Below are 14518 nucleotides of genomic sequence, written 5' to 3'. Positions count from 1 at the left end.
GCTGCCAATTAACACTTTCAGAACCAAATTGGCATTGCCACCTAAAGTCACCATTTTATTTTTATTTAAAAAATAGTAGTAATAATAACAAGCCAGGTACCAGTGGCTTACACCTGTATTCCTAACTAAATTAACTATTCAGGAGGCTGAGATCCAGAGGATCTGTTTTCAAAGCCAGGCAGTCCTTGATACTCCATCTCCAAATCACCAGTAAAAAGCAGAAGATTCAAGTGGTAAAGCACCAGCCCCGCAAACAAGCCAATTGTCCCTCCACGATTGTTCCTCCTGAATTCAAACCTGATGCCCACAAATAAGAATGCTAATAATAACAGAAAGCATAAAAATCTCTATGAGGCTCTGCACATGGAGTTGGCCCTACCTTGTTATACACATCAAAGATCAAAAGTAGGCAGGGTGCAGCCCATCTGAATGAAAGGAGTCTCTGTGTTTCCTTGAGTAACCTAAAGAGAGAATCAGTATTTTCTGTGTAGGCTCAGGTTGTAAGTGTGGATTTCCATGTTCCGTATCTGTGTGGGGCATGGGGAGAAGTCTTGTCTTAGAAACAGGTCTTCGTAAAATGAACTAGCACTTTACTCCCAGATAGCCATCAACAAGACCTGTAGCACGAAGAACCTGTTTTTCTGGTGGAAGCAAACACCCAGATAGATGCTTGGAAAGAGGTAGAAAAGCTTCTCTCCCCCAGAGCTTTCCAGGTTGTATGGACTCTTTGTTTGGGATAACCAGCTGACTGACGCAGGCAGCCTGCATAGGGCTCTTTCTGGCCTGCGTGTGCGCGGGAATGGATTTGCAGGGGAAAGCAGTTCTTTGGTCTCCTCCCCAGGGCTGTAGCTCAGGTTTCTTTGGGGTGGCGGAAGGTGACACCAGCTGTTGATGTGGGAAGTCTGATCCACAGGTGTCGTTGTGAGTTTTGATCTCAAAGTGCAAAGCTAGTGCTGTTCCCGTGGTCATGGGAACTGCTTGAAGGGCTCGAGCTTTTGGCGAGGGCCCCGCGAGGCCTTTACATACTGGTGAAGTGGAAGGAGCAATCTCTATGGAGTGCTCAGCACACAGACCCCGGGCAGCAGGGAGTGAGCCAGGACCACGGGTGGATGCACAGCCTTCACATCGTGAATCTGGAGAACTGGTTGATCTGTCTTGGCAGCTGACTCCAATGTGGGAAACAGTAGAAGGGTCCTTAAGAACCTGAGGTAACACGGTGCCCTGTCTGTCATGACCAGCTTTGATGGCTCATGATACTCAGTTAATTCCTTTGGGGGGAGGGGAAGCGGGGAGGGGCTTTGAGTTCCTGTGCTAAGAAACAAGGCTTCAGCTACACCTCCTTCAGGTCCAGTGATTGTAGGAAGCCCAGGGGTGGTAGTTCTTCCTCAGTCAGATGTACTGCTGTTCTTTCCAGAAGCATCTAAAATGACTGATGGGTTAAATCCTCCACTCTCACCACTTCCTGCTTTGGAAAGTTCCTGTGAACTTGAACTAACAGAATCTCACCAGCTTGGCCTATATTATATTAATCTAGTACCCTTCTGTTCTCTCTGTCTGCACATCTAATATTCTAGGTAATACATTAAAAAATACAAATTGTAATACACTGAATTAATTTTCAAAGAGAAAAAGGCTGGGGACTTCATTCTCATTTTTGTCATTTGTTTACTAAATTTGAGGACTTTTTTTTTTTTTCTGTTGTTCCATTGTACGCAGTGTTTTGTGAGCATGCACCTACCTGGGAGGAAAGCTTTGTTTCCAAGGCTCTGTCTCTACCCCAGAAGCATGGCGTTCTCTTCTGTGTCTGATGTCTTCTTTTTTTTTTTTTTTTTAACACTGCCAAATACCAATTTGTACTTGGAATACTGTTTCCTCCAGAACCCAGTGATCCTGTTAACTGGACAGCCACCATCACGAGGAAACAAACCAGGGGTCCCTGAGGTGGTACCATATTTTGGTTGGGGGGTGGGGGAGAAGACGGTTTTTCTGGCCTGGTCTTCTACAAAGGTATGCACTTTGTATTTTAGTTATGCGTGGGGTGGGTGGCCCCTTGAAAGTGAACAGGATCACTGGAGAGGGAGGACAGCTCATGGAAACAGAGTGCATCTGAGGAGCAGCTTACACAGGGAGCCCACGCAGTTGATCAGAAGATGGGCCTTCAGATTCTCACTGCGAGCACCTTGTTAAATTAGATAGAAGCTGGACATAGTGGCTCATGTCCATAATCCCAGCTACTCAGGAGGCAGAGTTAAAGAGGATCACAGTTCCAAGCCTGCCCCGACAAAAAGCAAGAATGCAACATAGCCAATAAACCATGGTGGTACATGCCTGTAATTCCAGCTATGCTGGGAGGCAAAAATCACAGGATCATGGTCCTAGGGCCCAGACAAATATTGTAAGAGCTTATTCCCCCACCCCCTCAAAAATTACTAAAGCCAAAGGGCTGGGGGTATGGCTCAAGTGGTAAAGTGCCTGACCTAGTGTGCATATGGCCCTGAGTTCAAACCCTACTACTGCCAAAAACTAAATAGGATAGAAAATGTTACATAGATCCTGTCTAGTAAACAATTCACTTGAGTGTTTGTTTTATTGGGTCAGAGCTGGAGATAGGAAGGTAGAGAGGAACCCCACCAACATGGGCAGCCATGTTGGTGTCTCTGGACCAGTGAGCTATTTCTCCCTGCAATGGGCATCCAAAATGTATGCTGCTACAGATGCTGTCTGGCTTCATCCCTCCGCTGCTTCTGAGCACAGTACCTCAATAAAAGCATGGATTCTTATCACTGGAAAGATTTCTGGCTTCTCTAAAAACAATGAGTTTGGTGACTCTCTTAAGCATGGAAGGCCAAACTCATGTAACACGTTTGCACAGTATTAACCTCTCCTGTTAACCTAAACTGAAGAGGCTTTTACTTGTTCTAACAGGTATCTTGCTGTAAAAACTGTCAATTGTAATTGTTCTTTCCCCACCAATGGCTGAAGCCTGTCCTGAGTTCAAGATGATATTGTTCATGGGTATGAAGCACCGTGTACCCCGCTCCGAACACCATGCACCCCCCACCCCCCACATCACCATCTTCAAACAAATCAGCCTGCCCTATCCTTTCCCCGCAAGCAAGAACAAGCTTGTGTGTTCACTACCATTTGTCCGTTAGTGACATTTCTCTCTTCTTTACCTGCAAGTTACATCACTGTTGCTTTTCTGAATTGCTTGATGATGAAATGTGAAGTGGATGATGCTTAGCTGCTTGTAAAAGTGTTTGTAAAGGAAGTGGCTCTGAGACGTACACACACATTCAGCAGCCTGAGGTATCGAGAAGAAGACACGGACACTAGTGTTGGTCATCCGGGACCTGGCGGTTCGTGTGGAACCTTGTCCTTGCAGTGACACAGTGCCAGCTGTTACCGTAGGTGTCACCTAGCGGGAACTCAACCCAGGTCTGAAGTGCTGTGAGTCCTGCCTTACTCCATTGCCCACCTCTAACTCACCATGAAAACCAGCACTCAAAATCTCACGGGATTTCATTGTCTTCTCTTTCAGAGAGGGAGGGAGTATGGATGTTAACATGGCCTTTTAAAAATAGACGCACATCTACAGTTCTAGTGTAATTCCTATAGGTGCCTTTGCACATATTCTGGGTAAGTAAAAAAAATCTCCTGTGTTTTAGAGCCAGTAACAGGAGACAAATCATGGTAGATGGGTGGCATCTTGCAAAAGAAGCTTGCAAAAAGAAATCATTTTATTCCAAGATATGTTGCAAGACGGTTGAAAAGAGAAATTGAGCAAATAATGTTCTCATTCTCACATGTTTAAGCATTTCATCAGCTGACTGTAGATTACAATTTTAAAAATTACAGTCAGGTTTTCTAGATTCCTATTTTTCAGGGAGAAAAATAATAGGTATCTTGTAAACAAATAACAACAAAAAAATAGAGATTGCCAATTTAGTGACCAGTTTACAAAACGGGGCAAATACGCCTAAGTATTTGAAATGCCTTTTGTTAATTACTTGAAAATAGATTGCTTCTCCCCTGCCCCCCCACCTCAATATTCCTGGAATGGGGTGAAACATAAGCTGAAGAAATGGGAGGTTAGGATAAAGCTCATGTCCAGTCCTTCCAGGGGACAAAAGTCACGAAGTTGTCTTGCTGGTGACCCACTCCAGTGTGTCCCCGAACCTCTGCTGCAGAGCTGCTCCTCAGAGGAAGCTGGAATGCAGCCTCCCACGGGGCCAGGAGAGAATTGAAGAATGTATTCTAAATGAAAAAAACAAAAAAAAAAAACTAGAGCCACTAGGGCAGTTTCTGTCCTCAGTGATAAATGGAAATCCATAAATATAGCCATACTAATTTGAAGTTCCGTAATTGTTTGTGTGAGGAGAAAGTATACATTTAAAAAGATTTTAAAAGGCAATTACCAGAAATGCCTCCCTTGAGAGCTGTGTGTTATAGAGGCCTGGCCGGCCCTCGGGGAGGGGAGGGGAAGGGAAGGGGAAGGCCGAGTTGGGGGTTGGGATAAACACCCAAACCTCTTCGTGCAACTTAATGGTTGGGGGTGGGGAGGAAGGTCTGAAGTGTAACTGAATGGCTGGAAGAAGAAAAAAGGCAGAGCAATTTCTAGAATAATATTCTTTCAACCCCTAGAAACTTCCAGAGGTTAAAGACCATGGCTCTTTCCCTATACTTCTTTAGAACTATTGCCTTAATTCCCAAGGGCTTCCTCCAGGGACCCCCCCAATGTGATTTGCCCAGAGCTCCTCGATGAAAGAAATTACATTGTGCCAATTTGTTATGAAGGAAACGTGATTTAAAAAACAAAAAAAAAAAAAAGCCAAGACTTTAATCATTTCGTTGAGTAACAAGCAGTCAGTGGCAGTCAGAATTTCGCCTCCTTGCTCCTGTGGCCTGGGGCTGTGCCTTCAAAGCAGGTGACAGGCTACAAAATGTGACGGGCTTTATACCCTGCAGAAGTCTCAATGGCTCACTTTATCTAATTAGCAGGGCCATGCTTGCTTATTATTATTATTATTATCATCATTTTATAAAACGATACTTCAGTGACCATCAAGTACATGTAGTTCTAATCATTACAACTTCCAACATTTGCTTCCTTTATATGCTCTCTACACTCCTGCGTCTGCAGACACCGGTTTATATAGACGTTTGCCAACACTGACTCCCAGCAAACTTCATTGGTTGCTGCATGGAAAAATTGGTAATGAATGAGAGGGTTTTTTGTTTTTGTTTTCCTGTGTCACCTATAAAATTTCAAAGCCTCCCGTACCTTCTCCTGCAAGAAGGGAGGGGGGGGGGCGGCTGGCGGTTGTGAAATTGTACTTTAGAAATTTGGATCTTTGTCTTCCTTAGACTTGCTCAATAGATTTCCAGGTCAGACTGGTGGTAATTGATTTATTGGTCTTACTGAGTAAGTACACCCACACCCTTTCATTAAGCCCTATGATAAAATGCAGACCTTTCTCAGGAAAAGGAAACTGATCATTCTTCCTTTGGCCACGCCTCCAGGTACATATTGCTCTGATAAAGTTGGTAGGTGCACACATCTTAGGCTACATTGCTGCAAATGAACTGGAGCACATTTTCACAAAGCACCCTGTGGGCTGATCCTGGGATGTGCCCTGCTTTACCTGTCCATAGGTGATGCTGATGCTCACATGAACCTTCCATTTCCTATCTGTTGTAGTTCAGTGTGGGGTGGCGGGTCCTTCCAAATCTGACTCTCTTCTTTAAAATATCTCATGCCTCCTTGCAAGATGGCACCTCTCCTGGAACCCAGTGTGTGGCCTTAACCTTCCAGCCTACTTAGTCTATTAAGTACAAACATTCCTGGGTAGAATTCAGCAGAGGCCTTAAGGTTGGACTAGAGTGGGTGGATGTGGCTGTATTGGAATGTGTGCATCTGATTTTCCCCTTGCCATGTGGCACTTCCTTTCCTATCTATTGCTGGATGCTGTCCAGGACCTGAATGTGAACCTTTCCTTCCACACTACCCCTTCAAGCTAGCCTCCTCTAACAACCTTTTGTTCTTGGCTCCAACTCTCTCAAATGGTCCATGACACTGCAGACTGAAGGCCCAGCACGTTCTCACTTATAACTGCCTCACCCTGTCTTGCACACTGCCTGAGAGCCAACGGTAAGCCCCACGTTTTGCTAGATTATTGGTGGACAAATAGTGACCCTTAAACAGCATCTCACAAATGCATGAAATGTTTTAATCTGTAGACAAACTGCCAGAATTTCTCTTTTCTAATTCTCATTTGTAGTGATTTTTTCTCCTTGTGATTCTTTTTTTTTAAAAAAAAGAATAGTCTAGTACCTTGAAATAATTATAGTCCTAATAATATATTGTCACTATTTCTATTTGACAACTTCCGATTCTTTCACAATTATTGTATTCAATTGTGCACTAGTGTCAATAAAATTGACATTTGTGAAGCAATTTCTGGCCTTTTTCTCCGGGGTTAACTGGGTCTGGTGGTTGTGTGGGGTGATTGGGTCTTTATCTAACACCAGGACTTCATTTCAGTGAAATATGAGGTATTTTAACAAACACAAACTTTTTTGATGCTTGCTTCCCCCCCCTCACAATTTCTACTCTTCTCATTCAAGGAGCACAGGACTGACCAATTATCAGTGGGCAGGACATCTGCTTTGTGGTTTTCTGGGTGCAGTGGCTTTTCACCCCTGCCTTGGTGACGCAGATAACTGGTCGACCTGGGAGCAGGGTGAGGCTGGCGGTGGTTTCTCCACGGTCAGGTCCTACTGGGATCAAATCTACTCCCCTTGCTTTATCAGCCCCTTCCTAGGCTGCTGAGTCTTGCCATTTTCAAAACGCATCTGAGTAGCGATGGCGGGAGAGGATAGAGGGTCAGGGAGATGGGAATGCCTCAGGAAACTGCATTTCACCTTTTCCTTGGAGATCCTTAACAGCGCGCCGAGTAGCCATGAGCCTGAAAATGAAAGAAGTACTGACGTTGTCTGTCGTTACTATGGTAACTGTGTACCTGCTATCAGCCCTAACAAATCTGCACTAGAACTATAAATGTATTAGGTCAAGACAAACAAGGGAGTAGGTATATTTTGTCTTTGTCATTAGAAGGTACCGTTTGGCACCTTAATGGGCTGGGGGTATGGATATTTGCAATTTTATATTGGCAAAGCGTGCCCTGTACGTGTCTTCTCCTGTGGCTGCCTTTTTATGGGTATATATGTATATTTTTATTCTATCAAATACGGTATCCATTTTGGAGAACTAATTTACTACCTGTCATTTTTGACTCAAAGGGAAACTGATATTCTGGTGATCTCCAGCTTGCATTTTTAAATGACCACCGTTGCATGTAATGTGATGCTAGTGTTTCTGTCCCACACAGTGGCAGACACGGACATCGCCAGGTACAATAAGCTTGCTTCTGTTCTTTGTAGAGTGGGGAGCTAGTTGCTTGACCTGTATGTTAGCTGTGACCCATTGTGATAAGGTGTAGTATGTCGCTTAGATTCCTGTTAGTTTAGTTCTATTTACCCTAATCATTTTTCCTTGTCTCATTGTGATATAGATACTGTGTCTTAGGCGCAAAAGCAGTAGTTAGGGGAGAAAAATAGGAGCGCAGGTGATGCAATGCTTTGAAGCTATCCTCATCATTTGTTCAGGCTTCTTCATCTTACCCGTAATTCTGTAACTGAGGCTGCTCCATTGAATGATGCATCATTTGGTCCTTCCTTGTACTTAACTAAAGCAACTGCAACTTGGGAAAAAAAGCTAGAAAATACTGAATGCATGAACTTTGCCACGCGGTGGTTAAGGCTGTCAAGATTTGCAGAGGTGAAAGTTGTAACTAGAAATGAAGTCCCCAAAGGAATTACTATTTTCTTTGAAACTTTTCATCCCCAAACAGGCTCCGTGACAGGTAGCCCCCACCTTTCAGAGCTGTCCGTCAACTCTCAGGGAGGAGCTGTCCCCGCCAACGCCAGCTTGTCTCCAAACCTGAGCCCTGACACCAAGCAGGCCTCTCCCTTGATCAGCCCGCTGCTGAACGACCAGGCCTGCCCCAGAACTGATGATGAAGAGGAGGGCCGGAGAAAGGTGCTGGCAGGGTCTTGGGCTCTGTGTGTGTGTGTGCGTGCGTGCGTGCGTGCGTGTGTGTGTGTGTGTGTGTGTGTGTATACACAAGACCAAAAAAAAAGTGTACTACTTGTAAGTGCCCTTCTTATTATCACAAAACTTCCATCCTCCCCAACAGACACTCATTCCCCCAGCCCCTCACAGCCTCCTCTACCTTCTATCTTTATGAGTTTAGTTATTCTAGGGACCTCGTATAAATAGAGTCAGAAAGCATTTTTGTGACTGGCTTATTACATTAGCATAAAACTCTCAGAATTCATAGCCATCTTAGTCTGGGCCAGAATGCCCTCCTTTGCGAGGCTGCGTAATATTCCATTGCATGGGTGGGCTATATTCTCTTATCCATTCATTGGCAGGGGCAGCTAGGATGTTCCCACGTCTTGCTCTTGTGGCTAATGCTGCCATGGACCTCCAGGTACATGTTTGTTCGGGCTCTCCTTCCAGGTCCATGTATATATCAAGAGCTAGAATGGGGTGGATTCTTACAGGAAGTAAGCAAGATGGCAGCCAGTGGGAAAAGCATCCTGGGTGGCTGGCCGGCTCTCTGACTGCTAGGGTTCAGGGAATTGGGTCACGGTGGTATGGTCGGCTAATTTCAACCCACCCACCTCGGGTGTCCCAGGAACACTGCAACTTCCATTTCATGAAACTTCACCAACACCAACATCTTTAGCCCGTGGCTCAGAGAGGCTGACTTGGTCTTTTTGTGGGGTGCCTTGAGGATTCAAGCCCCCCAGGAGATGGTGGTGGTTAGGAGGAGAGCTCTCTCAGCCCTTGTCCACAATGAGGAAACCCATTCTTTCATCCTAGATCCTCTAGCCTAGATAGGACAATAAATGAGAGTTTATTTAATCTTGATACCAGCTAACAAAAGATCCTTCCTAACTTAGTCACATATCACTTAACTCAAGACTTTTTTTTTTTTGCCAGTACTGGGGCTTGAACTCAGGGTCCAGGCTCTGTCCCTCACGTGGTTTTTACACAAGGCTTGTCTGCCACTTGAGCCTTAGCTCCACTGCTGGCTGTTTACTGACTAATTGGAGATAAGAGTCTGGGCAGCTTTCCTGTCTGGGCTGGCTTTGGAATCTCAATCCTCAAACCTCAGCCTCCTGAGTAGCTAGGATAACAGACAGGAGTCACTAGACTTTCTTTTATAATCAGGACATTCTCAGAGACTTCTACCCAAAAATGATTGTCGTGTCTTGATTTTTTTCAGCGATTTCCAACCGACAAGGCGTACTTCATTGCTAAAGAAGTTTCCACCACTGAGCGCACGTATCTGAAAGATCTGGAAGTCCTCACTTTGGTATGAGTCTTCTTTCTCCTAACACATGAAATTACATAATCCATTTGAACTCATACCCAGCTTGCACAGAGAAGCCAGAGCTAATTAAATATTAGCTTCTCTGACTTCAATCGAAAGGATTCTGGTCTGGGGTTATAGAAATTAAATGCCTGTAGTACATTTAATTCGAAATACGCTCTAAAAATTTTTATAATTATGGCTTTAAGTGTGAGAGAAAGAGGCACCTAAGGCAGAGCACATTCAAATTAAGTATTTTACTGCCTGCATGCACTGATCCAGAACATTCTATTTTGCTCTTGTCAGGTGTAACTGCTTATTTTTGCTCGAGGGAGACCTCAGAACGAGCAGGAAACTCGTTTTATCTGTGAGTGTTATGGTGAGCCGTGTCAGCAGAGCATGGAGCAGACTGCCTTGATTATATAGTCAGCAGCGTCCTCTGCTAGAACCAGTCAGGGCAGGGCAGGGCCCTGTAGGGGACTTTGGCCCCAGGACTGTGGGAAAGAGCCAGCTGGTAAGGCAGACCACCAGACTCATTGCCTCAGTCCCTCCTGGATGGAGCCCTGTGTTGGCCCTTAGAAGGTGCAAAAGGATCTATTTTAGGGCCACACGGTGACCTGAGGGGCTCAGTACAGGCAGTACGGTGCCCCTGTGATGCCCCCTTTGTGCTCAGCATTTAGAAATGGTAGTCATTATAAAGGCTGTTCACAATCACAAACGAAGGAGCAGGAGCTCTCTAATGACATGGCCAAGACGAAGGTTTGGGTCCATGGAGTTGCCTATGTAAGAGATTTGTCTTGTCTCAAACAAACAATCCATGGGTAACAACTTTCAGAAAACCATCTGACAGAGAAGGGTGCTTTTCCCATTGGATGAGAAATGGAGGGCAGCAAGGCCTGGCACCTTGAAATGCTGAGAATCTTGGGCAGAGATGCCAGGTCCGTCAGTTACCTTCACGGAGTTGTCTTCTCTTCACTCCCAGTGGTTCCAGAGTACCGCAAGCAAAGATGACGCCATGCCCGACACACTGAAAAGTCTCATCTTCCCAAACTTCGAGCCTTTGCACAAATTTCATACCAATTTCCTCAAGGAAATCGAACAGCGACTTGCGCTGTGGTGAGTAGCGATATGAACAGTTGTGTTGCTTCATGCAGCCGGCAGGAGCAAAGATGAAAGGCAAGAAACTGGCTTACGAGAAGCTCGTATTTTATTCTAGTTAATTCTGTGTGTGCTTGGATCTCATGTTCACTTGACTTCCCTTTAGCTTATAATTCCTCAAATGCATTTTTGTGGCAACAATTATATAATTGTCACAAAATAAAAGTTTCTTTCAGAGAGGCAGTGGGGTAAAAGCATAGGAAGGCCTGGTGAGGTGTTGTTACTTGTCTCACAGTCAGTTATGCATTACATATGTCTTCAGGTATTTTCTGAATTCTACTTAATAGTGTTTCAGAAGGGCTTTGAACAATACAAAGCCATCTGCAGAGCACACACATCCACCTTGATTTGTCATAGGATATATGATAGGAAATTAAGATTAATTAGACTTTGCCAGAGAACCACGCAGACATCCAGGTACAGAGAACAAAGAAAGGTTTATTGCCGGGGAAAAGGGGCCAGCAAGACTCCTTCTCACAAGGGAGGAATGAGAAGACACTGGCTATTGTCTGGGGTGACCTATATAGCCTGTACAAGCCAGGGGCTTCATCATGTTGGACTAGGATTTATGGCTGCTATCCAAATGGTAGATAAGGGTCCTGTAGCTGCCCAGACCTGAAGGTCACTCTAAGGGGCTCTTGTTGCCTTGTATGGTGGTAGCTGCCCCAGAGAAGTGCCATCCCAAGGTAAAGGGGGTTGGAGGCTGATTATTTACTGCCTTTACTGCCTGGTGTTGCCTAGGAAAGGGAGCATGCTAAGCTGTGGCGAAGGGAAGGAGTGGACTAAGCTCTGGGAAGGGATTCATTTCGCTAACAATATATTTTAATATGTAAAATGTCATGAGCAAAGACATCTGACACAGAGTTAAAATATTCGAAATAATTACATGCCCACCATTGGCTGATTGGTTAAAAATAATGTTAAGTTGCTCTTGGGGCTATGGGACTAGTGAGCGTGTACCCTTGCCCAGCACACAGAAAGAAAATAATAATAATAACGAGGAGTGGGAGGAAAGGGAAGAGGAACAGGAGAAGGAGAAGGAGGAGAAAAAGAAGCCACTTATCCATTGAGTACCAAATAATAACCTGAGACATGAGGAGAGAGGTGCAAAAAACATCTGGAAAAATTCGGTACACTATAGAATGCAAATTCCAATGTAACCTTACCTAAAATAGATTCCTTTTGCAGAAAACTCTCATGGGACTTTTAAAGGATAAGTTACTGGTAGACAGGCACCGGGGGTTTGATTGTCTCTAAGCAGAGCCTTTGGAAAATGGGGAGGGGGGAAAGAAGAAAAAGCTGCTTTGCCTCCGGCAGCAGTGGAGCCTGTACGGTGTGTCCTCACAGGGGAGGGTCTGCTTACACGTGCGGCCTGAGGAGGCCGCGCCCGCAGCCTTCAAGTGTCTGCTGAGTAGAAGAGCAGAGCTGCTCTCCTGTTTGTCATGTTGGCGAGCTAGGCCCGGCCAGCTCTCTCTGATTCCCCAAGTGGCATCTGGTCCTGTACATTTTTTTTTTTTAGTAGCTGGAGGATAATTCGTATGCACTTGTCCTTCCCTTTAGAGAATGAGCTGGCAGGCCCCAGGGGGAGATTACAGCCAGAATTGAGAAATAATAGGAACAAAGTCAGCCTTGCTGGAAAAAGGGAAGAAAAAAGTATATATATATATATATATATATATATATATATATATATATATATATATATATATATATAGCCACTTCAGCGAGACTCTGAGTATTGACAATGTCAAAATAAATATGTCCTTTTAAAATTAAAAAGTCTGAAAGCCGGGCTCAGGCCTATAATCCTAGCTACTCAGAAAGCTGAGATCTGAGGATCATGCTTTAAAGCCACCCTGGGCAAGAAACTCTGTGAGACTCTAATCTCCAGTAAAGCACTCAGAAAACTGGAAGTGGTGCTGTGGCTGAAGTGGTAGAGTGCTCACCTTGAGCTAAAGAGCTGAGGGACAGTGCCCAGGCCCAGAGTTCAAGCCCCATGACTGACCCAAAAAAAAAGTATGAAAAATCTAACTTTAACTTCCCATGCTTTACCAGCAACATTTTGTGGGTTGCCATCTTGCCTGATAAAAAGGTGAAAGGCATCTCCCAAACACCTCTAGGGAGAGAAAGTCTCACACTTTGTCTCTGGCCAGTCAGATATAGCTCAGCACGGTCTGAGACCACTCTTCCAGAAGCCCAGAGCTGCTCGTGCTGGCATCTTTGTAGCCCTGTCAGCGGGTATAACAGTTGGAGAACAGAGACAGGAGCTGTCCCACCATGCTCACACCTTAGGGCAGCTTCCACAAAGAGGCCACGCTGGGGGTTGTGCAGCAAAGGGCCGCTGCCTGTTTACAGAAGGTTTTTGTCTAGGGTGTGAAACTCCCCACCTGGAAGAGAATGAGGGGTACTTTGAGGGAGAGAGAACCTCAAAATGCAGATTGCTGGCCCTATTCAGCCTTCCTTAGTCAGAACTTGGGTGTTGAGACAGAAATCTGTAGTTTTAAAATACAAGTAGGCCGGGTGCTGGGGGCTCACACCTGTCATCCTAGCTACTCAGCACACTGAGATCTGAGCATCGCAGTTCAAAGCCAGCCCAGGCAGCAAAGTCTGTGAGATTCTCCAATAAAAACCATCAGAAGGGGCTGGGAAGGAGGCTCAATGGTAGAGCGCTTGCCTTGCATGCATGAGGCCCTGGGTTCGATTCCTCAGCACCATGTAATGTAAAAAGAAAAAAAAATGGAAGTGGCGCTGTGGCTCAAGTGGTAGAGCGCTAACCTTGAGCTGAAGAGCTGAGGGACAGCGCCCAGGCCCAGAGCTCAGGCCCCATGACTGGACCCCCCCCAAAAAAAAAAAAAAAAAAAAACAAAACATCAGAAAACCAGAAGTGGCGCTGTGGCTCAAGTGGCAGAGCGCTAGCCTTGAGCTGAAAAGCTGAGGGATAGACCCAGGCCCAGGGTTCAAGCCCCATAATCAAAAATAAATAAGTAAAGTACAAGTACCCCTTGCAACTTTCAGATTCTAGAATTCTTTAGTTGGCATGTCTCACACTGGCTAGCAAAATCTTCTTTATTCCCCAAGCTTGAAGGAATAGATAGGATAATGAATGAATGAATGCTATGGTTTGAATTGGGATAGTAGTACTCCAAAATTCCTTGTTAAAGGATCAAGGATCTCAGCCTCCTGAGTAACAAGGATTATAAGCACAAGCCTCTGGTGCCCAGCTGTTCTCTTGTTTGTATTGTTACAGCATGGGAAACAAAAGCTGGCTCTCAGGAGTTGGAATGGTTCAGACCTTAATCAGGTTGCTCAATAGCAGAACACTTACCTAGCCTGCCATTCACGAGGTCCTGTGTTTAATCCCCAGCACCCCCCCCACACACGCACGCGCACGCACATACACACACACACACACACACACACACATGCACGCACACACGTGCAGAGAGGCAGAGAATCAGAGTTCAGCTGCCTCCTCCAATGTATATTTTGCTGTCAGTGGATGTGTCTCATCTCCTCATCTGTGGACTCAAGTCTACGTCACAGCGCGGCTCTCCCACTGAACGAGATAGTGTTCCTGAAAGGCTTGTACCGTGTCCCGCATTATAAAGGGGGAAACAGACTACTTTAAAAAAATAAACTTTTGAGATAACTTTTGATTTTGACAAAAGTTTCCAGGATGGTAGATAGACTTTTATATATTCCTTACCACCTTTTTCTCTAGAATTTTACCTCTCCAGTTTTGGGTCAAAATGAGAAAAGCAATATTGACTCTGCTGTTAACCAAACTCCAGATTTTTATCCAATGATACTATTTTCAATTATTATTGCTATCAGAAGTAAATCTAAAATTTGCCCTGTACCAAAAGTTTCCCAAATATGGTACACAGATGAAGCGGGCACCTGATTTCTCCCTGCAG

The 14518-nt window shown here is 44.9% G+C and overlaps 1 protein-coding gene across 2 annotated transcripts in view; it reads left to right on the top strand.

Moving 5' to 3' along the window:
- Positions 1–14518, top strand: part of Farp1 (FERM, ARH/RhoGEF and pleckstrin domain protein 1) — a 230974-nt gene that overhangs the window by 188370 nt on the left and 28086 nt on the right. For both annotated transcript variants that reach the window (XM_070002707.1, XM_070002708.1), the window contains exons 14-16: positions 7914–8101; positions 9357–9446; positions 10426–10559. In XM_070002707.1, coding sequence (XP_069858808.1) covers positions 7914–8101; positions 9357–9446; positions 10426–10559 — 412 coding nt within the window. The remainder of the gene's footprint in view (positions 1–7913; positions 8102–9356; positions 9447–10425; positions 10560–14518) is intronic.

The sequence above is a fragment of the Dipodomys merriami genome, unplaced genomic scaffold (genome assembly GCF_024711535.1).
Source record: "Dipodomys merriami isolate MVZ:Mamm:240054 unplaced genomic scaffold, mDipMer1.0.p SCAF_6, whole genome shotgun sequence".
NCBI classification, from domain to species: domain Eukaryota; kingdom Metazoa; phylum Chordata; class Mammalia; order Rodentia; family Heteromyidae; genus Dipodomys; species Dipodomys merriami.
This window is presented reverse-complemented; position numbering and strand designations above follow the sequence as displayed.